General features: G+C 54.0%; 5 protein-coding genes across 11 annotated transcripts in view; 3 read left to right on the top strand and 2 right to left on the bottom strand.

Annotated features, from left to right (window-relative positions):
* PIEZO1 (piezo type mechanosensitive ion channel component 1 (Er blood group)) overlaps positions 1-2225 on the top strand; it is a 58781-nt gene extending 56556 nt beyond the window's left edge. For all 5 annotated transcript variants that reach the window (XM_087940287.1, XM_087940286.1, XM_026719748.2 and 2 more), the window contains 2 exons: positions 671-866; positions 1445-2225. In XM_087940287.1, the coding sequence (XP_087796413.1) occupies positions 671-866; positions 1445-1694 (446 nt within the window). In that variant the 3' untranslated portion in view covers positions 1695-2225. The remainder of the gene's footprint in view (positions 1-670; positions 867-1444) is intronic.
* CTU2 (cytosolic thiouridylase subunit 2) lies at positions 2156-9007 on the bottom strand. 2 transcript variants are annotated; one of them, XM_026719759.2, is made up of 15 exons: positions 8749-9007; positions 8186-8260; positions 7975-8053; positions 7809-7868; positions 7639-7699; positions 7249-7358; positions 6322-6638; positions 5790-5925; positions 5205-5336; positions 4994-5085; positions 4478-4581; positions 3948-4071; positions 3739-3799; positions 3315-3373; positions 2156-2761 (listed from the first exon to the last, which is right to left on the bottom strand). In XM_026719759.2, the coding sequence occupies exons 1-15, from the start codon at positions 8811-8813 to the stop codon at positions 2710-2712; spliced, it is 1527 nt and encodes a 508-aa protein (XP_026575544.2). In that variant the 5' UTR covers positions 8814-9007; the 3' UTR covers positions 2156-2709. The 2 variants fall into 2 exon arrangements, with proteins under 2 accessions (XP_026575544.2, XP_087796436.1); XM_087940310.1 differs by lacking the exon at positions 3739-3799 and having other exon boundaries at positions 8749-8977.
* RNF166 (ring finger protein 166) lies at positions 8968-13508 on the top strand. Of its 2 annotated transcripts, none has more exons than XM_026719763.2 (6): positions 8968-9274; positions 9957-10113; positions 10215-10327; positions 10636-10750; positions 11383-11490; positions 12282-13508. In XM_026719763.2, the coding sequence occupies exons 1-6, from the start codon at positions 9081-9083 to the stop codon at positions 12345-12347; spliced, it is 753 nt and encodes a 250-aa protein (XP_026575548.1). In that variant the 5' UTR covers positions 8968-9080; the 3' UTR covers positions 12348-13508. The 2 variants fall into 2 exon arrangements, with proteins under 2 accessions (XP_026575548.1, XP_026575547.2); XM_026719762.2 differs by having other exon boundaries at positions 9047-9274; positions 11775-13508.
* Positions 13509-15910: 2402 nt separating this feature from the next.
* SNAI3 (snail family transcriptional repressor 3) lies at positions 15911-21362 on the top strand. Its single transcript, XM_026719767.2, has 3 exons — positions 15911-16125; positions 18499-19125; positions 20048-21362. Exons 1-3 carry the CDS (start codon positions 15975-15977, stop codon positions 20230-20232), a joined length of 963 nt encoding a protein of 320 aa, XP_026575552.2. The 5' UTR covers positions 15911-15974; the 3' UTR covers positions 20233-21362.
* Positions 21223-24411, bottom strand: LOC148124863 (uncharacterized). The gene is made up of 3 exons (XM_087940323.1): positions 24276-24411; positions 23024-23145; positions 21223-21311 (listed from the first exon to the last, which is right to left on the bottom strand). The coding sequence occupies exons 1-3, from the start codon at positions 24400-24402 to the stop codon at positions 21231-21233; spliced, it is 330 nt and encodes a 109-aa protein (XP_087796449.1). The 5' UTR covers positions 24403-24411; the 3' UTR covers positions 21223-21230.
* Between the last annotated feature and the right edge of the window lie 121 nt (positions 24412-24532).

The raw sequence follows: 24532 nt of genomic DNA, 5'->3' as shown, positions 1-24532 counted from the left end.
AGCTCCAAAATGAGTGTTGTGCAAAGGAATTTTGTTCCTGATTTTTGGTGGCACATAGTTTGAAGCCACAGTAAGAACGGCAGAAGATATTAAAAAGGTCAAATGAGCAGATAAATCTTCGATGCCACGCCTAAACTTCGTTGCCCAGAAGATCATTGGCTGCCCTCTCCCCTCTTTGGAAGAGCTTTAGAGCTCCTGCTGCCCTAAGAAAGTTCAAAATATCCTTAAAGATCCATCTCATCCTGGGCCCTCGTTTTCTTTTTTTTTTTTAAACTATTACCATCTGGCAGATGGTACAAGACAATGAAAAAAACAAGGACAACCAGGCTGAAAAACAGCTTCTATCCCAGGGCAGTAACTCTATTGAATTCTACTGTATAGTGCAATATTAATGCAATATCGGGCGGTTTCAATTCAATTGCATAGAATGTGAAGGATGTGTGTTTGTATTTATTTTCATAGCCATAACATACACTGAAGGTGGCATTTAATTTTGTTGTACGAGGTGCAATGACAGTAAAGTAAACTAAACGGAGCAATTGGGGCTGGGAGGACTCTAAAGAAAACGGGGAGCAACTCGTGAGGAAGAGCTTTCTCGGCATCTCTGTGTGTATAAGCGAGGCGGTCTCCTTTTCTGTGCCTGCTTCCCTCTCCCGCTCTCCTCTTCCAGACGGAGAAGACAGCTACCTGGATGTGGAAGTGCAGCTGGAGCAGCAGCGGGTCAGGCCCGGGAACAGCAGCACCAGTTTCCTGGAGTGGTGGATGATCCAGCTGGCGGAGTGCCAGGCCGAGTGCCAGATCCTGCCCATGGTCATCTTCAGCGACAAAGTCAGCCCTCCCAGCCTGGGCTTCCTGGCAGGATACGGGTGAGTGACCCACCCACCAGCCCCGGACCATCAGGGCGGACGCAAGAGTCACACAGGAATAGGCTGGCTTGGATGCAAGGAAGGAGCAGGAAAACTGGGCCTAAGAACCCCAGGAAAGGAGGGAAACCTCCCCGCCCAGTTGAATGGGGGAGGGGGCTGGGCTCCCCTGGCCCACTTGGTTCCCCCACCTGGCAGCACTTGGAAGAGGGTCCAACGCTGCCCCTTTGTGTGTGAAATGCCACCAAGGAGGGGGGGTGGTCCCCAATCTCCCTCCCACCTCGCAGGGCCACCTTCAAGCTTTTCTAAGGTTAGGGCGCCTCCTGATACGGCCCTCCAGGCGCAGACGAGAGAGGCGAAGGTTGGCCGTTCGGTCCCTCGTCAAGACTTCCTCTGGATCAGCTAACGGCTGAGATCACCCCCCCAGGCTGAGCCATGGGATCAGGGCTTGCAGATCCCCGCGGATCCTGCTCAGCCAGCCCGCTGGTGCTTCGTAGGTCGTGTGGATGTGTTGGGGAGTCAGAAGGCGGGGGGTGGGGTGGCTGCGCAGGGGCGCTACACGGGCACCTTTCTCTGCTCAGGATCATGGGTCTCTACGTCTCCATTGTGCTGGTGATCGGCAAGTTCGTGCGAGGCTTCTTCAGCGAGATCTCCCACTCCATCATGTTTGAGGAGCTGCCCTGCGTGGACCGCATCCTGACGCTGTGCAGCCACATCTTCCTGGTCCGGGAGACGGGGGAGCTGGAGCTGGAGGAGGAGCTCTACGCCAAGCTCATCTTCCTCTACCGCTCGCCAGAGACCATGATCAAGTGGACCCGGGAGAAGGACTGAGGAGGGGGGCTCTCTTCGCCCCCCAAAACAGCCCAAGGGGGAGGGGGCCTGCAGCCCAGGAGGCGCAGCCAGGCTGTGGACCCAGCCAGCTGCCGGTCCTGGACACCGAGTCTTCCTACCCGCCCCCCTCCTCCACTGGAGGCTCTGGGTGGGGCAGCCCCCGTAACCTGAGCCACACCTGCAGCCCAATGCAGCTGGGGGGTGGGGGGACACAGGGGGACACAACACACACAGGACACTTTTTGAAACACTTTTCCCTTTTTTACAAAATCAAAAGACACTACCGGCTCCCCCTCCTGGGCTCCTGCTTCCTTCCCCCTTGGCGACCAGGAGGCGTTTGGAAACAAGGGCTGTCCTGCTGCCGAAAGGTCCAGAGCCCCCCCACCCCGGCAGTCTCTGACCCTCCCTCCCTCCCTCCTCCCCTCTTGGCCAGCCTCTCGCTGCTGGGAATCTACAGACTGTTTTTTCTATGGGAGGCCATTTTATTTATACAGATCTATACAATAAAAACAAAGCTGTGATTTTAAAAAACGGTGTGGTGGGAAGTCGAGGTGGACTTTGGGGAACGAAGGAGGAAAATTCCTCTGGTTCAGCAGCCGAGCTTTGGGGGCTCACTTTATCCAGAGGTCTGGAGCAGATTTGGAGGAGAGCTTAAATGAAATCTTGGGAGGTCTGGGTAGGGCGGGAGGGGGCGTTATTGCCAAGAAGGAACCGGTTTTCCTTGGGACACGTCATCAAACTTCCGTGAACAAAGGCTGCTCCCTTTGTTTTAGGATTTGAATCCTGTGTACAAAAATAGATTCACTTCTATTCCGACTCACTTGTGCCTCCAAGGAGGTGCCAAACTGGACACATGTGAAAGATCTGGATCCTTCTTGGCTCAGTCTGGCCAGTGCTGAATCCAAAATGATTTCTCTGCTTGAAAAACACTTCTGGAAGTAGATTGTCAGGCCACGAAGAGCCACAAACAGTCCTCCCCCTGTACTCTTTTAGGCCATAAAGCACCCAGTGCAAATCAAGTGTCATCTTCAAGCAAGAATTCCTGGATTTCTTGCTTCATCGCAGCCCTGCAAAGAAAGTGGAAACAGGCATCACTGCAAATCCGGGTTTGCATATCACACTAGATTAGGGTTTGTTCAAATAGCACACCAGCTGCGGAATTCTGGGAGTTGAAATCTTAAAAAAAGTTGCCCTAGTTGAAATGCACTGGTCCATTGGATGACTCTCTGTTCCACGCACAGGAACAAGGGCATTCGTACAGGACTTCTCCTTCTGTCTTGGCCTCAACAGCTGCAGGAGTGCAAGTAGTGCCCCCTTCATTGCAATTCTGTCTCCCCTCGCACTGTTTTGCCAACTGCGTCCTTGCCACTAAGGTCTGGGCCACGACAGGGGAGGGCAGATGGAGCTCAGGTTGAATTGGTGGGGTCTTGGGGGTCTCTGAGCTTTTCTTCCTGCATCCATTTTGTTACTAGGCTGGGAAACAACATCAGTGAACTGATACAACAAAACAGCCACAAATGCCCAACCGTCTCTTTGGGCTGTATTTCTGCCCTGGAGAAGAGCAATGGAGCCTCATTTCTCTTGGCACAAATTCCTCCAGGCAACAATTTTGCCCCATACCTGCATCGCTGGCGCTCGGCCTCCTTGTGAATGTATGCGGGGAGAGACTCCACGCAGCTCTGCAAAGGAATTGTTGGGAGTGAGTAAAGGCACGGTGATTCCACCATGCTTGTTACTTTCACAAGGGGTAGCCCCTTCATTACCCTCAAACTGTGGCAGAGCACCCCAACTGTCACCTACAGCCTAACCTGAAGTTCCTCCAAAGCCAGGACAAACTCACAGAGATTCTCCAAAATCCCACCAAACTAAACCTTTCGTCCAAAGTGAAGGCCCAACTGACTGCACCCATTTTAACTCCAGCCAGAGAGCTTTTGTCGTCAGCCTGGCCCCTTCTGCCTCAGGCCCAGCCCTGAGAGCAGGTGCACAGCTTTGCGTCAACACCCAGGTGAGCCCTGGCTGCACAAACCCTTCCTTGCACACCTACCAGCTCCTTGACCGTTAGGCGGCAGCCATAGCAGAGCAACGGGACAAGCTGGGAGGTCTCTCTGGGGGGAAGAGCAGAACATCAGCCACCTGTGCCGACTAGTGGCTTATTTGGGGAGGGGGGGGGGGCTAAGGTGAGCAGGCGGGGTTATCCACACCCAACAGTACATTCTTTGTGGGGGCTCTTACCTTCCTGCTGGGGGCTCTTACCTTCCTGCTGGGGGCTCTCCGCAGCAACCCGCCTGGGTCCCGCCACCGCAACATCCCTCCGCAGCTGGAGGCCACTGGCTGAGCTTTTCCGAAAGCAGCGTGGCCTGCAAGGAGGATCCGTCCTCTGTCGGGGAACGAGAATTGCAGCCCCTGAAAGCTCGTCCTTGGGCCAAGAGGCAAAAAAAAAACCCCTTGGCAGCAGAAGCCGGGTTCGTCATGCCCCGCCGTGAGCGAAACTCGCAGCACCCAGAGCTCAAGGACCGAGTACGTCCCCTGGGTGCGCAGGCAGCCGCATCTTCATTGGTCAGTTCCAGCAAGCAAACTGGTTTGCATTTATCCCCCTGCCTGTTTGGCAAAGGATGGGAGGGAAAGACCCTCCCTACCTTCCAAAAAGGACCACCTGCAATTCTGGCGCCGTGAAGGTCTGGCTGGCATCTCAGCCCTTGTCCATTCTAGAATCCCAGCAGGTACCAAAAGTCAATCTAGAAGCGGGTCCCCCGTTCCCCCCACACACAAAGAAGACCACTCACCAACGCTGGTGTCCAAGGGGCAGAGGCAGAGGAGGCAGCTGGCTGGTGCTGTCGGCACATCAGGCTGGGCCTCCGGAGGGACTGCGCTCAGCTTCTCTCCTGTCCTGGAACAGAGGCCGGAGGGGGCATCAGGAGGAGAACTGGAGGGAAGCCCACCTGCTGCCCGACCCAGTCATGCTATCTGCGCCTCCTCAAGAGGACATAAAGTCTCTCTGGGATGAGGCACCACTTGTTTTAAGGAGGCGCTTGCAAGTCCGCAGCTGAAAGGGTCTGGCCCATGAAACGCAGACGGAGGCCTGAGCTGGATTTTCTGAAAACAAGTTTTTGTTTTTGTTTTTTTTAAAAAACCCTGCTTTCTAGTTTGCTCTGATTTGCCCAGAGAGGCCCAGAAACGTAACCAGAGCTGCAGAGGGTCCATGAGGGGTGTGTGGGAAGGGACACCACTGAGGAACATCTGCCAGGGACTCCGTCCAGCAGTTGGCTGTCATTTTACTGGACAAGGGGAGGGACACTCACCGGTAGACTGTGCTGACGGTGGAGGGAAATTCCAACTGCAGCTTGCAGAGAAAGGTCTCTATCAGGAGGTGGATGCTGGCTCTGTCAGAGGCCTGGGGGAAGTGAAATCATCGGTCACTTGGCCGCTCAGATCCTCCTGACCCACCGAAGGGGCCCCTCTGACCCCTTCCCCTCTGTCTCCAGCCAGAAGTCTCCATTCCCAATGGCCTACTTTGGTGTCCAGTCCAGGCGTGAAGACGGTGGGCACCCCGAAGAGGTAGTTGTAGAAAGCAATCTCTTTAGCAGGATATTCCCGCATTGGGCGCAGGATCAGGACATCCCCGTAGCGGCTGTCCAAGAAGCCCTTGGGGGGAGGAGAAAGGAAGAGGGAGGGGCAGCAGTGCCAGATCAGAGACCCGAAAGGCAGGGCTGCTCAGAGGCCACCGACACCCCTGCACCCCAACCTCTCCGGGAGATTCCGGAACAGAGATGGACCAGGGACAGCTCCAACTGGGTCATCTGGCCACAGCATGGAAGCCTCCGTCACAAAGGCTTCCTTGCTCCTCTTCTACGGTATTATTATTCTGTGTGTTTGTCTGGAAAAATATTCCTCAGGGGGCTCCTCCTGGGCGAAAGGGGGGGTCTCAGCCACTGGACTCTGGGCAGGTTTAGCCCAGGACTTTCCTTCCCGCTTCAAGGGCCAGGTTTGGCTTCATAAAGCTCCGGGAAGTGGCTTGCAAGGGTGGACATAGCTAAACCGAAGAGCAAGGCGAGCCCAAAACGTCGCTGGGGAAACCGTGAGCCGCTTTGCTCTCACCGTGTCCATAGCCAGGAAGGCCCCCCGTCCCAGAGAGAGGTTGGTCAGCAGCTTGACGCTCACACGGGTGCAGCTGTCTCCCACCATCACCTTCGTGTATCTGTTTCTCCGAGCCACATGCAGCACCAGGTGGGTCCTAAAAAGCAAACGAGAGATCTCTCCCGTTCCAGCCAGGAATTGGGGATCCAACCAGGAGCCCAGAGAACGATAGAACGTTTGCTGTGTTCCTAGAAATACCACAGAATCAGCCATCTAGAAGGGCCAGACAAAACGGCCTTTTGGCACCATGAAACCCTTTCTAAGTCGAGTTAGGGGCTGCTTGCAAAGTCCTCCTTCTATCAGGACTGTCGGCCTGTTTCCTGGGGCTCCTGAGCCAGGATACGGCATCCAATGACCCTTTGTGCTAAGAGAACAGGAATGCACGAAGAAGGCCCCTGCCTAGCCCCTTTTGAGTTCTCCACTCTCACCCAGCTCACCCAGCTCACCTTGTGGGCATTAACATCTTCACTCAGGATCGGAGCAAGGAGCTTACCGGAGGGTCTGCAGAAGCTCCTCTTTTGCAGTTAGGGATTTGATGCCCGCAAAGAGGCGGGACAGATCTTGTGCGTGGGAAGCAAGGGAAGAGCCAGCCTCATGCAGAGCCGCCAACCGTCCCGGCCACCAGCAGCCTTCCAGGCTACACTCTGCCAGCCGGTCCTCCAGGGAAGTCGCCGCGTCCTCCTCCTTCCTCTCCTCCCGCTGCTGCTGCTGCCACCTCAGGAAATCAGCCACTGCTTCCTTGTAGCTGGGTGCCTGGCCAGTAGCATTGTGGGAAAGGGAGCTCAGGACAGAAGTGGGAAGGTCAAACACCTACGAAAGAGCATGAGGACAGAGACTGGATCAAACACTGACTGAAGGAACGTGCGCCAAGCCCGCACAAACCTCAATTGCTTTTGACAGAGTTTCAGAACTAGGAATTCTATTTCCTTCCCGCCTTGTTAAGCTTAATGCTACTTTTCCCTTATTCTTTTCCTCCTAAAAGTGACAATGTTAGAAGCTCATCTATGTTATCCACTTCCCGTTTCGCAGTAAGTTTTCTCTGATCCTCTGTTGTTTGACTTCCATTATGCAAAAGTGGGCAGACTAATCTGGGCCAGAGTTAATTCTCAGAGCACAAAGGATTATACTTGATGGAAGAATGATAATCCTATCCTGCCTGCGGGCAGGACGCCTTTCTGATGTTCTAATTCAGTGTTTCTCAATCTCAGAAACTTCAGGGTATGTGGAGTTCAACTCTCAGAACTCCCCAGCCAGCCCCAAAATTGCGGAGGATGTGAAACTCTGCTCTAGTTCAATTTGCTAAACAATACTACCGTCAATAATACAGTTTCCTTCCAGGCAAATCACATCAAAGCAGCCAGTGCTGTTGATGCCATCCCATCAAAGTATGCTGCGGTGAGGGTGCTGAATCTCAGTTTACCTCCTCCAAGAACACCAGATGATAGGGGAAGCCTGTGGCTCGCAGGACAGCCTCTACCTGCCCGCAGGTTTTCTCTCGCTCATCCAAGCTCCGCCCACACACAGCTCCCTCTGCAGAGTAAAACCAAAACTGTCAGCAAGGTGAGGTGGCTAGTCGGAAAGAACTTCAACAGCCCTGGGAACATTCCCTGCCATGGGATCTTCAGCCATGGAAGATATTGGACCAGCAGGGAGTGACAACTACCCCATGCAATCTGGTGCTCCAGCCCGAAGGGAAAATGATATAAATATTTATATTTCCCAAGCCACAACATTTCAGTCGAAACAAACTGCCTGCACACTGACTTCGTCCCCCAAAGCAGGGAGAACGCACAGGGCTGCCAACACAAACCATCAATGTAGATTATTCCTGGTCTGAAGCGAAGTTTCTTGGCAGCTTCTCGGTTGAGGCCCTGACAAGAGAAAGCAAAGCAATTCAAAAACTTTACCCATGCTATCATGCTTCATCTACTAGGGGCTTGTGCTGTTTGGCAGCCCCTCCTGCTTGGAAGTCAAACATACCTCTTGCACCTGCCGCAACATTGAGCTGGAAGCAAGACCCCCCGAAAAAGCCAGCAGAACCTAAAACAGCAGGGAGAAAGCATCGCCAAATTCGTTTCCTGTTTTTAGTTGCCATCCTGCCCGTCTCTCTTGCCCTGAAGCAGTAAAGGTTACAGCAGGACAGGACCTTCTCTCCAGGGTAAATGCAGCGATTCTTCCCCAGCATGGCACGGAACTTGTGAACGAAGTAGTCCTTGAAGCAGCCCCTGCAGAGAAACAGGGTGGAGAAAAGCCCACATTCATTGCCAGGGGGAAAAAAATCTGCACAGAGATGCAGGGGCCAGTTCTGAATTATTCGAAACTCTTCTCGTCACCCTCGGTTGCCCTGGTGCGCTTACTTGCAGAAGGCATCTCCAGCACGAATGATCACCACCGGGGAGGCCTCCTTGCACTTGACGCATTTGGAGTCACAGCTTGGAGGAGAGAAAGTGAAGACCAGGTTGCCACAGAGCCTTAGCAGACACCCACATCTTATGCCGTCCTCTCCGATACGGAAGTTGAGGCGGTGACAAAAAGCAAATCCCTCTTTCATATAAACAGTGTTTTATCTCAACCGTGGCAACTTATCAGAGGGGCAGACTTCAACGCCCAGAATCCCCCAGCCTATCCATCATCTCATCCCTTGGGCTGGGGAATTCTGGGAGTTGAAGTCTGCCCCTCTGATAAGTTGCCACGGTTGGTCTGAGCACCTGGGCCAAGTCATGGTTTGCTTAAGCCCAGTTGGCTGAACAAACCACTCCTTAGGGCTAGAATTAGCCTCCCTGGGACTGGCCATGGTGCAGAGGTCCCCAGACTTGGCCACTGTAAGGCTTGTGGACTTCAACTCCCAGAATTCTCCAGCCTCTGCTATGGTGGCTTGTTCAACAAGCCATGGATTATTGCTCGGCCAAGGCTTCCTCACCGGCCCCGGGGCCTCTCCCTCGGGAGCGGCTCCTCTCCGCAGCCGCCCTGCCCGCCGTCGCACATCGCCGCCTCCGCCTCGGCCACGTGGAGCACGGCAGCCTCCTGCTGACGCTGGGCGGCCTCCGCCCCCCCCCGATCGGGAGACCACAATTCCCAGAGGGCCCCTCGGCGGGGCCGCGCACCGCGATGACGCCACGTCGTGGGGGAAGCCTCGCGAGAGCCGCGGGGAGGGGAACCTCCGGGACCGTCCCAGCCTGGGAGGCGCCGAGGTCGCGGGGGCGATGACGTAGTGGGGATGCGCCGCCTCCCCCGCCCTCCTCCCCTTCCGCCATGGCGGCCGCGATGTTCCGGAGCTTGCTGGTGTCGGCGGGGGGGTCCCGCGAGGCGCCCTCCGCGGCCGCCGCCCCCGCCCCGCCGCCGCCTCACCCGCCCGAGCCCGGCGCCGCGCTGGAGGCCCAGTTCAGCTGCCCCATTTGCCTGGAGGTCTACCAGCGCCCCGTCCGCATCACCCCCTGCAGGCACACGTGAGCGGGGGGAGACGGGGGTCAAGGGGCCCGGACGGAAAGCGGCGGGGGGAGACCACGGGGTGCCCCCCAAGCCCCTTGCCGGGTGGGGAGCTACAGAGTTGACTCTCGTGGGGGGGAAGCGGCTGAGGTTCCTGGACGGGCTGATGGACAGCAGTGCCAGGGAAGCATGGGGGGAGGGTCCAGCCTCCCCTCTGGCCAAGGGGGGACCTGCTCCTGCATCCTTGCTTTGTAAGTTTATTGGGGGGGAGGGAGGGTCTCCCACTTGACGCTTGGAGAGGAATTCCTCAGCCCGGGAAGCCCAAGGGAGCTGGGGAGGCGAGGGCAGGACTGCGGGCCTGGTCTTAGGAGACCTTCTTCCACAGAGGGCGGGAAATGTTCCAAAGTACCTTCTCGATTTTGCTGGGGCAGAGTTCATGAGCTGCTACGGGGGTCTCCAAACTCGGCAGCCTTAAGACTTGTGGGATCCTGGGAGTTGAAGTCCACAAGTCTCAAAAGATGCCCGCTATGGCGACAGACCCCTGACCTAGTAGACCTAGGGAAGTTGTTCTGTGTGTCTTTGGGCCTCCTCTTGGCTGAAGCCCACCAGCCCTCCCTCTGGGGAGAGCAACCCTTCTTTGCGTGAGTAGTTTTGCCCGAGCTCTCCAGCCTCTGGGAGCAACCAAGCCTCCTCCTTCCCTAGGTTCTGTGGGGAATGCCTGCAGCCCTGCCTCCAAGTTCCGTCTCCCCTCTGTCCCCTTTGCCGCATGCCCTTTGACCCCAAGAAGGTGGAGAAGGCCTCCGGGGTGGAAAAGCAGCTGTCTTCCTTCAAGGCGCCGTGTCGGGGCTGCAGTAAAAAGGTAACCTTTAAGGGCTCCTGTGCGTAGGTGCGGGCAGCAAAGCCACCCTGCTTTTGTGAGTGGCCTGTAGTAGCTTCTTTTCTAATCCTTCTGTGTGCCAGGTGACGCTTGCAAAGATGAGGTCTCACGTCACATCATGTGCTAAAGTCCAGGAACAAATGGCCAACTGTCCGAAGTTCGTACCTGTCGTCCCAACATCCCAACCTATTCCAAGGTATTTCCTTCTTTGTGGATTCGAGCCACTCCCCAGCTCGCTGGGTCCCAGGTTTTAGAATTCCTCCTGCACTCTCAAGCCACGTTAGGAGGGAGAGAGGGAATCAGGCATCTCTTTGATAAAAAAAAAAAACCTGTAGATGTGTTGTCCTTACAGGTTGGTGTTTCTCAAGTAGCTTGAAGCTACGTAGACCTCAGTTCCTAGACTCCCAGAATAGGATCAATCAATTGGCAGAATTTCTCAGCCAGCATGCTGAACTTGGGTCTGCCCACCTTCCAGTCCCTGAGCTGTGCTGTTCTCCCTTTCAGCAATATTCCAAACCGGTCCACGTTTGTCTGTCCCTATTGTGGAGCGCGGAACTTGGATCAGCAGGAGCTAGTGAAACATTGCATGGAGAATCACCGCAGTGACCCCAACAAAGTGGTGAGTTGCATTCATGTCACCCCTGTTTGGTGAAACAGAAAGCCAAATTAGCAGAAAACTGGGAAGGAGAGGGAAAACTTTTGCCTATTTCCTCCTCCTGTTTATGCCATAGCTGGAGCGCCGTGCTCTGCTTTTGCAAACCAGGGAGGATAAATCACATGTCTGCATCTGCAGTGGCTGTGCTGACCTTGTCCCTTTCATTTTGTACATGGGAGCTGTAAAGAAATTAAATGCGTCTCGGGAACTGGGTGTATTTCCCTAGTATAAAATGTTGGAAGTGTCCTGGAGATCTAAAAGCAGGCCTCCCTTTGTAGCAGCTCCATTTAATTGCTCAGTTTGTGTATGATCTTGTGATTGTTTAGAGCTTTATTTGATGGTGCTGTTTAATATCACTTGTCCCCGAAATTTTATGGAGCAAAGCATATTAATACATCTGCATTTAGGGGGTTTCATAGCAAGGCATGCTTTTTCGAAGGTGTGCTGTGCAACAGGAAATTATTCTGTCATGTGTCCGTCCGTCCGTCCGTCCCCCAAAAAATCAAGCAATCACACCGTTGCTTTTAACTCTTTTCTTGGAATCGAGTGTTTTTTCTTCCTTGTTGACCATCCTCTTCTCTCCCTGGGTCTTCCAGGTCTGTCCAGTGTGCTCAGCCATGCCTTGGGGAGACCCCAGTTACAAGAGTGCCAACTTTCTACAGCACCTCTTGCACCGGCACAAGTTTTCCTATGACACGTTTGTGGTGGGTATTGCGTTCCGCAGCGTCTTATTTCAATAGAGAATCTCCTTTGACAGTAAAAGCAGATCCAATTGCCCTTGTGGGAGGAGTTATGGCTCCATTGGAGTGGTTGCCTCCTCCTGTTCTTTATGTCCTGCTCTTGTAAAGTGCTTGCCCTCCAATAAGGTCACCAGGATTGGTTGGTATCAGGGGCTGTTCTTCTGTGCCCCCTGCACCATTATGGGTGTAACAATAGGCACAGGCTTTAAAAAAACCCCCGTTGTTCCCTTCTACCCTGTCCTGCTCAGATCGCACTTGAAATTACTGTGTCCAGTTCTAGCACCACAGTTCCCAAAGGACAGCAATACGGAAGGAAGACCAGCAAGAGGGTGAAAGGTCTAGAAACGGAGCCGTCCGAGGGAGGATCTGGACAGGCGACCTCTGCAGGAAAGGGCACTGAAGGAGGCCTCTTGTCAGGGTTCCAAGGAACGCACCCTTTGCAAGCATTGCAAGCTTCAGGGTTGGCACACCTATTGCTGAGAGGGCAGGAGCAGACCCAGTGGGTCCCAGTTACAAGGAAGGAGGTTCAAGCTAGACCTAAAATCGGTCAGTCAGAGGAAGAGATGAGGTGCCCTTCACTGGAGATGGGCAAGCAAGGCCTGGGTGATCCCCTTAGCAGAGGCGTAATAGTGGACTCTGCAGAGAGCAGGGGGCTCTAGATGACCTCTAAGGTCATTCTGGACCCCGGCCTGCCATGCGTGGAAGGTGGGGGCTCCTCTGCTCTTTGCTACGACACTCTCCTCCCTTCTTTCCAGGACTATAACATCGATGAGGAAGCGGCCTTGCAGGCAGCCCTGGCACTCTCCCTCTCAGAGAACTGAGGGCCGCTGACCCGGCCGAGCAGCAGACAGGAACTGTTGCCCATTTGCCTGGCTCTCTCCGCTGTCGGGGCGATGCGCCGCTCGTCCTGCCCATCGGCTCCCAGAGGGTGGCTTGTGGCCGTCTCCTCCGCTTTCGCCTTGCCTCGTTCAGGCAGGGAACCTCTTCCTCGGGGCCGGGGCAGCGAAAAGGGGTGCGTCCCTTTCCCCGGTTCCATCGGACCTGCTCTGTACTCTACCGGTCGGACGTTCCACACGCCACAAAGTACGGAGGTGCTTTTAATACAGTTTTAGCACCATCGGCCCTCATTCCATTAGCGGTTTATATAGCAACAAAACATTTTGTGGGGAAACTGTAGTTTACATTTTTTTTTAATTGCCTGTGTCTTTGGGTTAATTCACTGGATATTTTGTTTTATTTTTATTTTGGGGGGGAAATCAGCATGGGAGATTTAAATCTTGTACGAATATTTATTATGCGCTTGGGGGCCTGCTCCTTGGCCATCGTGGCGAGGGATTTGGGGATCAACGCCTGCATGGAAAGCAGCCTCTTCAAAGAGGCTTGTGATGCCCGAGCAAGACCAGGCGGCCATTCCTGACTTGAGCATAATTGTTTAGCCAAATCTCTCCCTCTGCTCCCCACGACTGACCTTGCCCGTTTTGTATCTGCTTTTGTGATACTCTAGAAGTTCTTGGTGGTTTTTTTTCTACATCTCTTCCTGTAACAAACACTCTTCACCTTTTATAGAGAGAATACAAAGCAGTTAACCCTTGATATCGCAATATCTGTGTTTGACTAGAAACAATAGTATTTTTACGGAACATTATTTTTCAAAGTATATTTTTTAAAGAAAAGTGCCCTGGGTTCCAGATTCTCGGGCCCCGTGGAGGAGGGTCCCATACCTGGAGGGAAGGAGGCGCTTCCTTTGGTTAAATTCTGAGCAATGGGTCAGTGGTCCTTTTTTAAGGGTTCGAGGATTTTTTGTTCTCTGCAAGAAAAAGGGGGAGGACAACTTTGGGGGGGTTTCTTCAAGCAGCCCTTTAAGGGGTTGTTGCAAGTTATTAAGCAGAACCTCTAAGGCTTTTATTATCCAGGTGGCCGGATTCTGGGTCAGTGGGCCTGAAGTAGGCTGGAAAGAAATAAAAGCTGTGAATAAGCTACAACGGGATGTGTCTCTGCGTCTTCAGAGCAGCCTTAGCGTTCGTTCATCTGTGAATCCATCTATGGGCGTTTCTGTGTGCGCGACAAACCAGTTTTGCAGTTTATTCAGTGAGGTGTGACTACAAACCATAGCTTGCTATACAAGCCAAGCCCCCCCAATTGAAAGTGGCTTGTCTTTGCTTATTGGGCTTGTGGAAACATGTCTGACTCGCATGTGCAGCTTGGTTGTCTGCTCCTGGAACAGGTTCTTTTTTGAGTATCAGGTAGCTGTATCAGTGCTCTGGTGATGTTTACTCAGGTGAGGCAGGAGCCCCGAAGCATTTATCTGCTGTGGGCCCACTCCTGTCAGCATCACAACCCTGGCTTGTGGCTTCTTTGTCAACCAGGCCTGGCTATTGCAGCTTTGATTACATGCCCTCCCTCCCAGCTTCCTGAGACCGGAAAAGGCGCAGAAACGGGAAAATGTGTCTCTGTTCAGAAAAAAATGCAAGGGAATTTTTGAATTTGGTTGACAATCAAGAGTTTGTCCTTCTCTTGTTAAACCTTTCTTCAATCTGATAGGAAGAAACTGGGGTTACTTGTTTTCAGAAGAATATTGCAGCCACTTCCATTGGTGTGTAAGATTTCTTTTTTTGCACTAACCTTAGGAACGGGGTGAAGGAAAGACGTATGCCAGTGTGCCCTTGCCACCCTCCTCCTCCTCCCCTATTTGCATCCCATATCCTTCCCCCCTCCTCAAAATTCTCAGGCTATTACCTGTTCTTCCTGGGGTTGGTGAGAGGAAAGGACAGTGCAGCTTTTGAGCCTTTGGTAAAGTCTCTGTTCTCTAGTGGGAGATCCACCCACCCACCCACCCACTCTTTGATGGCTTGACCTGAGGGTTCCCCCTCCCCCCCTTCAGCCCCCAACACCTTCCTGGTCCTAATGGTCCCTTTGGAGTCTCTCCAGGAAAGGCCGCATTCCTTAGGCCGCTGGGCCTTATATAGCCTCCTGCCATTCAAGGCCGCCTGTGCATTTGAACAGACATGATCGCTCCCTACCAAGTGCCACTTAACATTCTCCGCTAGGTAGAAGGGCAGGCCGGGAGCTCAGGCAAGTGCCCTCCAGCACAGGGAGCGGGGAGAGGAGGAGGCCACCCCTCCTGCCCTAGTTAGTGTCCCCTTGTGTAGGTCAGAGACCCTCCTGGCTCCTCCAGCTGTGCCCATTGGGAGCACCAAGAGAAGCTTTGCTGGAGGTGGCAGCATTTCTGGCTCACCTAAACCCACCCAGGGGCCCACCTGTTCTGAGGAGGGGTCTCTCTCTCAGGGACCAAGCCCCAATCTCACGAGGTCCACCTACAGCTCTTGTGTCCACCAACTAAAAACATGGGTAGTGTGGTGGGTATCAAATTCTTACCCTATCCCAAAGCTGCCGTGTTGTCTTGCAGGGGTGTAGGAGAAGCCCCTCTCTGCCCAAAAGGGGGGTCTAGGAAACAGCTGCCTGGAAAGGTCTTGGGGTTACAAGGGAGTAAACAATAACAGGAGGCTGGCTGACCCTCTTGGTGCCCAAGGAATGCTCTTCCTCTGGTCCTAAAAATAGAACTGGCCTGTGCCTGCTGATAGGTATTGGAAATCAAAAAGAAAGCAATCCTTTTCATTCCCCACCTACCTACCTTTTGAGCAAGCAGGGGAAGGGGAAACCCCCCCCCCCCCCCCAGGGCTGGGCTGGTACTTCAAGAAGAAACGGAAGCAGAGGAACTCCCTGGCCAGGTGAGTGAGCTGGCTGGGATGGGCTCCTGCAGCAAACCCCACCCTGCCTTTCTCATTCCTGGCAACTTCCAGGACCCCCCCTCCCAGTCCAAGGGGCTCTTCTGAATCCATGGAAGTTGGTGGAGCAGATTGCAAGCCCAAAGCCCGGAGAACAAGTTTTCTCTAAGGAAGCAAATGTCTTCTGAAGGATATTGAGGTGGAATGCTAGCCCGAATTCAAGTCCCCTCAGCCCCCCCGTTTTGCCACAGTCCTGGCGTCCAGGGGGTTCCCTCGGTTGGTGCAAATCGGTGCCAAAGATGGGGGGGCAGTCCAGTTTTTCATCCGCTCATCCATCCTGAATGCTGGTTGCTGTTTGGGCTGCTCTCCCCTCGGTGCATCGGCCTGTGGGAAAGTCCTGGAAAACTTTTGGGTCCGGTCTCGTTTTTGTGGTGTTGCAGGAGTCTCTCTCCCCAACGCCGCCCCCCACCCCCCAAAAAATCCTGCACTGGTCCCTCAGACGCATCTCCCCCCTTTGCGCAAAGTGTGGGGGTGATTAGGAGCAGCGAGGGGTCCGCCTCCCTCCGCCCAAATGATGCCCCCCCGAGTCCGAGCTGGACCCTCCTGGGGAGGGCGGGAGGGGTCTCCCTCCCCCCGCCCGGCCTTTTGCACCTGCCGGGGAAGGGGCGGCGCGGCGGAGGCCCCGGCCGGCCCCTCGGGCGGCGGTTGGCTGGCGGCGGGACCATGCTAATGAGGCCGCGGCTTTATGCCACCTGCCCGGCCGGCCGGCCGACCCACCGCCCGCCTGCCATGCCGCGCTCCTTCCTGGTCAAGAAGCCCCGCAGCAGCAGCCGCCGCGTCCCCAACTACGGCCAGCTGGAGACCAGCCGCCAAGGTAAGCGGCGCCCGGCCGGCCCCGACGGTCCCTCCGCCTGCCTGCCGTCCCAGGCGCCCCACGGCCCCCCGAGTGTGTCCGGGTTGCCCGGCCCGCAGAAGAGCCCGGAGAAGCGGCGGCGGCGGGCGGGCTCCTCTCGAGGCGGCCCCCGGAGAGCGGTTCCCCCGAGCCCGTCGGGCCCCGGCGGCGGAGCTGCGAGAGGCCGGGAGCCGCTGGACTTTCCTCCGCTTCGCTTCTCCTGCGGTCTTTCTGTCCCGGGGCTCCGCCGGCTGCGCTCTCGGGGCTTGGCGGGTTCCCGGGAAGGCAGCGCTGCCCGGCGCCGGAGCTCCTCCTAGGCGGGAGTTTCTCCGAGGAGAAGCGGCAACAGGTGGAAGGTTTTCGGTAGAGCCCCTGCGGAACCGGGCAAGAGGGATGCTGTGGCGGAGGAGGGAAGCCGGCATCTTCCCCGAACTCGGCTTACAAGCAGACGGACCCAAGTTCCAAATGATGTCCGGGGAACTTCCTAAGCCGAGGCTGTTTTCCCTCCCAAAAAGGACGATAAAATGAAGTAGATAAACGAAGAGGCTTCAGTGCCCTAAAAACCCTGAAGGTGGTGGGAATTTTCCCACATCTAGATCCCCTCTGCACATGCTCCGAGGCAGCCTCCCAAATAACAGCCCGGGCCTTGTTGCACAGCCCACCGTGCCAGGACGGGTGATGCAGGCTGTGGCCCCGGAGATTGTGGGGCTTTCGGGGTTCTTCTGTTCCGTTGCAGTCGCCACTGGTGGCCTTCAACTCTCATCCCAGCCCCACTCAGCTGCCAATGCCTAAAGTGGCCTTTTCCTGCTTTTCACTCTTTTATTAATTTCCTGTTGGGTTTAGACATGCAGCGCACCTTATTTGTATTCTTAATTCTGAGTGTGTGTATTAAAATTGGTGCCTGCCTGCAAAGAAACAAAATTGTTTTCCTGTTGTAATTTTCGGCTGACTCCAAGATAGGCACCGAGTACTGTTTTAACTCAGCAGCAGAGGAATTCTGGAAGACTCAATGAAGCAGAACAGGAAAACTAGGCATTTAAAAAAAAATGGGGTGCAGAGTTAGGGCATTTCTGATCTGACAGAGTTGGCGGGTTTCCAACTGAGAGAGCTTGCAAGGACCAGAAGGAGGGTGTGGTGCTCCGAGGTTACTAGTGGTTTACAGAGAGTCCAAGAAAGGCTAGGTTTGATCTCTGCTTGTTGGGCTACATGCATGGAAGATGGCTTGAGCTCCAGTGGGCTGGCCAGCCACCCTGTAACCCCTACATTGGTGAAGACGGACCCTGGGCCCCTACCCTCCCCAATGGATTCTGCCCCCTCAGTGTTTTTGAATGTAAATGTTTCCAAGAGAACAGGCTGTGTGGCATTTACCCTTCTTCACTTTTTCATACCCTGGAAAAGAATGTAAATTCAACTGGAATGCAGAATATTTTCCAACGTACCAGAGAGGGTGTGTGATAGGGTGGCTTGGAGATATTTAAAATATTCCAAGTGCTTTTTCTTTGGTGGTGTAAGATCCTGTTTGATTTATAACAGTCATAAGAGGGACTTGAGAACATTATGGCAGGCGATACCACCTTGGCACATCAAAGCAAGGCTTCAGCTGAGGGTGTCCTCCGTGCACATTTTGGATCTTTGCTTTTTTTTTTATTTTTTAAAGGCAACTTTGACCTTCAGGCACGCGTGATTCTCATGGTGAGTTTATTACTCAACTCTGTTTTTTCACCTCCTTGCAAAGACGTTCATCAGAAGAAGCCACGAAGAGAGGTGTCTGCTCCAAGGGAAGAGCCCTGGAAGTGGGTTTTTGGATTAAAAGCACCACCCTTGGCTGTGGGAACTGCAGCCTTCATCTTTCCTTCTTAGGAACAAAGCCACACGTACAGGCTGTGGAGATAAGCTAGGAAACAGCTTGCTTAGAATAAAAGCAGGAACGTTTTCCCCGGGAGTAGAGTTTGTGAGATATAAGGTACTTAGCAAAGGTCTCCCAATTCATGTTCAGTGCACCCCAGGCCGATATTAGGATGGGCAGCAGTTGACCTTGGCTAAGGCTTAAGCAGGATCAGACCTAACTGGGAACTGGTCCTTAGATGGGAGAGCTATAATCTGCCTGGGGGCATTACGCTACTGAGAAAGTCAGAGCCTGCCTTGGAAGTCTCCATTTGCAGGCTGAGCAAGTTTCCATTTGCAAGTGTTTGTGCAGAAGGTCAAGGAAAAGGGTCTGGAGGGGCCTAGAAGGGAAGTCCCAAAGGTACTTCCTTTGGGACAGCCATGACCGGAATGACTGAGAATCTAGACCTCTAGAAGGGAAGGCAGGAATACCCCGTTGGTCAACTTCTTCTGTGTTGTTTCCATCCCCAGAATGCAACAGGCCAAGTCACACCTGGATGACATGTTCCTTTTCTATCCAGGCGGCCACGCCCTGCCCCTCCACATCCCGTGAAGCCAGCCCTCTGAGGAACCACAGTTCTCCTTCCGCAAGCCTCTCCTCACCTCTTCTGCAGAGCCGGGAGGCCAAAGAGCAGGTCGCCTTGAACCTCCAAAGTGGGGAGAGGGCTGGAGGCAGCCGGGGGTCATCCACCCCTCTCCGGGATAACCCCAACAACCTCAATCTCCCACCGGCCTTCGGCCTGCCGCCCTGGAGGACATGCTCCAGTCTGGGCGGTCACCTGGAGGAGGTAGAAGGACAGCAGCTGCCAGCTGAGCCTGGGGTGAGGACTGACCCTCTGGAGAGGTTCACATGCTTGGATTGCCACAAGCCCTACAGCACTTTCTCCGGCCTGGCCCGGCACCGGCAGCAGGGCTGCAAGCCGCAAGCTGCAGCAACAGCCAGGTTCTTCAGCTGCAAATACTGCAACAAGGGGTACACCAGCTTGGGGGCTCTCAAGATGCACATCCGGACTCACACACTACCCTGCGTGTGCAAGATTTGTAGCAAAGCCTTTTCCCGGCCTTGGTTGCTGCAGGGACACATCCGGACACACACAGGTGAGGGAGAAATATCACAGGAAAGAAGGGGAGAGGGCCTTGCACACTGCTGCAGTACAACCCAAGCTGGAGTGCAAACACGTCTGTGGAAGGCTGCATGAGCACTGAAGTTGTCGTCTAGGGACCCAGGATGGCATCAAAGGTGCTTCTCTTTGCAGCATTAGGCTTACCGCATTCCTGCAAAGCGGAGGCAGCATTGGTGCACCAAATTCATCCAGAGGGTTTTGTAATGGATCATTGGTCTGCTCTGCTTCTCCTGTTCAATATCTGACTGTGGATTCTTTGCCCTTCCCTGCAGGGCAGTCGGCGTCTACTCAGAAAATCAGCAGTTCTGCTAAACGGCATGAACCAAGTTTAAATCGTGGTTTTAAAAACAGATTCTAGGGTTGTTGTCTGTAGTGAGTGAATAGCTGGGTTATGCCTGTGCCTTTTTGGGTGGGTGGGTGGGTGTTGAAACTGAATAGCCCTTGTGACCAAAATCTGTGGTCACCAGAAACCGGACACTCCTGTAGCAATGTCACAATCACTGGCTGAATTAATGATTGCTAGATAAGGCACAGATGTCTGGCTTCTCTTAGCAACCAGATTTCATTTTGCACTCCGGCTTTATGGAATGTTCCCCCAGTTTGCAGCATGGAGCATGCAACATACCTATAATTAGGTACATGGGCCTCTTTTTGCACAATGTTTCTGTAGCATTCAGTGCTTCTACAAGTAGTTCTCAACTTACAATTGTAATGGAATCTGCCCACCACAGCTGTAGGTCATAAAACAGGTCACCTAAGTGACCAACCCAACTTATATCCCTTTTTGTGTGTGTGATGGTCATTAAATGAACTCATGGTTCTCTTTAGGGCAGTTGGCACTCAGCCCCTGCCCCTGCGTGCCCCACCCAGCCTCACCTCTCTGCATTCCTTCCCAGGTGAAAAGCCCTATTCCTGCTCCCACTGCAGCCGAGCCTTTGCTGACCGCTCCAACCTCCGTGCTCATCTGCAGACCCATTCGGAGATCAAGAGGTACCAGTGCTGCGCCTGCTTAAAGACCTTCTCCCGGATGTCGCTGCTTTTGCGGCACAAGGAGGCCGCGTCCTGTGCCACAGCATCCTGAGGCTGGCAGAGACAGAGAAGCTTTGGATGAGTGAAGACAGACCTGCAATTTGGAGGCCGGCTGCATCCTGCAGCAGGAGTCGGTGATCCGACTGGGCCTACCTTTGCTCCAAATAAAGCAGTAAAAGGAGTTGTGTCCTCGGATGACTTTGAATTCCTTCTGTGACTTGCTCTTGGTGCAATGGCATCTTCTGGGCTCCAGGATGGTTTGGCCACTTGAGCACCAGAGACCATGTTCCCCAGCTGGCTTCCTTCCAGGCCCCATCCTGGAGAGGTGCTCAGAAGCCTCAATGCATTCACTGTCTGCTTCGTCCTGCTATTCTTGGCATTAAACACTCCTCATCTCCCACTTCTGGCCTGAATTTTTTTACGGCTTTTCCGGATGCTGGTGAATCTCTGCCACCGTGACAACTCCCTCGCCAGAGTGTATGGCAGGTCTGCCGGTTGCGCGGAAGGACAAGATGCGGGGAGGGCTTCCTCCCTAACAGACTCAGAGAAAGTGTTGCTTAGTAGGATCTTCTCTGGTCACGTCAAATCCACCCCAGGGAGAGGCAGCCCATTCACAGAATTCAGCGGGGAAACCCACCAGGGTCTTCCCAAGAGGCTGAGTCTTCGTTGATTTACCAGCCACCCTTTCTTCCTTCCTTCGCCCCTTTGGGAGAGGCCAAGGTTAAGCTAAGAAAAAGGAGACGGGACGACCTTTACCACCAAATTTCAGGAATACTTTGAAATAGATCCGTTGACATTTTGAATGGCCCCAATTGGGGTTTTAATTGAATGCAAAGGTGTGGCCAGCAGAGTGGGAAGTTTGGAGCAGTTAGCATGAAAAAAGGACCTGGGTTGACTAAACTGCATGTAGATATTTTTTCCTGGTCTTCTTAGATATGAGGTTGGTTTGTTTTTTCCACCCTGGATTTCTTGGAAGGAATCTGGTTGGTCTCTGCTGAAGGCAGAGTATTTCTTTTATTCATTTCTGCCTGCCACAGTCTGCCTGCGGGCTTATGCGCCCTGCTTCCCAGAGCATCCAAATTTGAACTGGCTGGGTTTTTTTTGTTTTGATAGATGCTGTGATCTTTCCGTCTGTGCATAAACAACGGAGCAAAAATAAAATTAAACAGGTGACATTCGGCAGATTGTCTTCCCCCTGTTCATTTTCTTCTGGACTCCACAATTGGTGTTAGTCCTTCCATGTTCTTGGAAGGAATTTGCGTTCAGACAAGGGGTCTGTGCAATGATTTCCTTTTCATTTAAAAGGCAAATAAAATGAAAGGCCGTGTTCATCAAGATGCAACCAAGTTTTTTGAGGCTACCCCCAAGGGACTATTTCAAAGCCAAAATCCAGAGAAAAATTCTGCCTGGTTGCTTTTCCTCATGGGAAGGCTTGTCAGTGCAATCCACGTTTTTCAACCACCCATGCGAGTGTTTTCCCCATTTTTCCCCCCAGGAGAACATCTGGAGCATTTCCGTGCTTCTGTTGCTATCAAAGGGCCTACCAAGGTGGGAGATGTTTGTGCAGCTTGAAGTCAGCAGTGAGGTCAGCCTGGCAGTGTGGCGAAGCAACAGGAATATTTATAGCCTTCCCCGTGGCCGGAGAACATAAATAGGACTCCGAGATGCCTAAAGCAAGCTGCATTGTAAACTCCGCACTATTTTGAGCTGCAAAAGTTCTAAAAACAGCTCTTCCACCTGTTGTGAGGAGGGCCAGAGCAGGAAAGTATGTTGCTGCTTCTAAAATAAGCCAAATGTTTTTCCCTCTTACTTGCAGCAGATGGAAAGTGCTGGTAAATATAGCAGCAGGGCAAAGGTGGGCACTCGAGACCCCCACCTGCTGATTTGCCAGCGGCGAGGGGAATGCGAGGATCAGGTGAATGAGTCTGTTTTTCCACTCTGCTTAGGCGGCCTGGAGCTGGGAAGCACAGAAGGCACCATCTGGGCTCTTGTTTTGGTTCCTTCTTGGTCCACAAAAGCTGGCCGAGAAGAAAACTGACTCACTCCCACTTCTCAGATCAAGCAAGGAGAATTTTAAAAAAAGCTTGTCTGTTTGCATTTGGAGTCATTCCTGCTGAGCTCTCTCCCGAAAGTCTACCTGCCTTCCTGGGGTAAAGGCAGCTGGGGTTGTAGAAAGTCCTGAGTTCAAATCTTAACTCTGCCCAGACACCAGGGCTCACCTACTGTACTTAAATAGAGAATGTTTATAGTTTAGGATTGATATGAGGATGGGTGGGTGGTTTTCTTGCAGACGTTTCAATAGTCAGCTTCATTCACACACTGTACTGTAACATGTGAATTTTATTAAATTGTTGGGTGATTTTGTTTTGATCAGGGTTGGTCTGATGTATAAATTCAGTCTTTTGGTTGGACTATAATTCAGTGTTTAGTGATTGATTGATTGCACGCCATCAAGTTGTTGTCAATTTGTAGTGAACGCACAGATTTTCTGTACGATTTTTTTCCCAGTCTGGTACTTTAGGTCTTCCAATAGTAGTTTTTTAGTACAAACGGTAGAGTAAATATGGTATGCTGTACAAACCAACTTTTGATTGATGTTGACATGGATACAATCCCATTTCAATTCACAATTATAAGATAAAATAACATAAGATTGCTTTCTGAAGCCGTTTTTTTAAAAATGTTTCCCGCCCAAGAAAAGTTATTTCTTCACTACAGGAGTGTATTTTATAGTTAGAAATTGGAAACAAACTCTCTTTCAGAGAGGAAGCGATAATGTTATAAATATGTTATTTATTTATTCAGTTTCTATTTACTGCCCAACTCAAGCAAGTGACTCTTACCAGGTTCTGGAGTAAATGGACACTCTTGGCCACATTAATACAGAACTTCAGAGATTCTTCTTCTCTAAAGTCTTCCGGCTGTCCCCAAGGAGGCTGGCTGAAGGGGAAATGGAGGATCTGCTCTGTGGGACGAGAGAACAAGGGCAGGCAGGCCCTGATGTTATGGGGGAGTGGGAAACACGTCCCTCCCGTCTAAGAAAAGTGCAATGACCTTAATTTACGGGCTCTGGGTTAGGAGCCAGGTACATCAAGTGGAGCTTTGAAACAGGAGAGGAGGAGGGTTGGCGGATGGGTGCCGAGATCTTTCCAGCTTAAGTTTCTTTTTCCCATGACAAATGGAAAAGCAGCCCCCCCCCCATCCCTTAAATGCCAGCCCCCAGAAATAGCCCTGCCCGCCTCTGGCCGAGGAAGTCGCTCCGGCCCCGGGGCCAAGCAAGGCAGAAAGAGGCCGCCTCTTCCTACCCATCTGGCCTTGGCCGGCAGGGCGGGCTATCTATAGCCGGCCGGGCGCCCCGCGTGGAACCGAGCCCGGCCCCGCCTGGGTGCCGCTCGCGCCGGGGATGCCGAGCAGGTGGAAAGACCGCGGGGCGGGGGGGGCGGCGCGGAGAGATGCCCCCCTCCCCTCCTCGCGTGGGCAGGCGGGGACCGGGGTGGCCCCCGCGGAGCCCTCGCCGGGAGAAAAGGAGGGAAGGGCACGGCCGCCTGGGCTGCCCGGGGTCCCCTCGGGAAGAGCCCCGCGGAAGGGAGGCGGGTTCGGGAGAGCGAAACGTCCCGAAGGGCTTCCCCACCACCCACCCCCGCCCCAAAACAAGGCCACTGGACCTCGAGAGAGAGTCCCGCTGCCTCTGGGAGGAGAACGAGGCGGACGTCGAGGTCCACCGGCTTCCAGCGTCGCCCGGGGCTGAAAGGGCGCCAGGCGGGTCTCCACGCCGCCCTGAGAGCCCCCACCCCCGTCCAGCTGCGGGTCTCCGCCAGGCAGAGGTTTCCCACCCCCAGGACTGCATGCTGCACCCCGCTCGGAGAAGCGCCTCGTCCGCCTCACTGCGTGCCCCGCTCCCCCCGCCCCGCCAGGCTGCACCGGGGCAGCGGAGAAGAAGCGGCGCCGCGACCCTCCGCGAGGCGGGTAAGGAGGAGAAGGGGAAGAGCCGCGTCTCTGCAAGCGAAGGAAGACGCGGCGGCAGTAAAGAGCCCGGCCGGGGCGAACGCAACCGAGCATGCGCGCGCGTGGGGCGGGCGGGGGGCTGTGCTGTACCTCTCTTGCCCTGGCGCCGGTGCCACGCGGGAAGCCGCCCGAGTTGGAAACTTCTCCCGCTCCCACCAAGCCCCGAAGGTTCCGGGCTGGAATGAGGCGAGCCGGCGGCCCCATCGTCCGACGCCATCCGATTGGCTGAGAGCGGCGGCCGGAGGAGGCGGGGAGCGCGCTGATTGGGCGGCGCGGCCACAGCTGGAGCGGCGCGAGCCAATGGCGGGTGGGGAGGCGTGTCGCTTGCTTTGGCTGGGACACGTGTG

The sequence above is a fragment of the Pseudonaja textilis genome, chromosome 11 (genome assembly GCF_049901715.1).
Source record: "Pseudonaja textilis isolate UNSWEBS1 chromosome 11, rPseTex1.2, whole genome shotgun sequence".
In the NCBI taxonomy this organism is placed as follows: Eukaryota; Metazoa; Chordata; class Lepidosauria; order Squamata; family Elapidae; genus Pseudonaja; species Pseudonaja textilis.
This window is presented reverse-complemented; position numbering and strand designations above follow the sequence as displayed.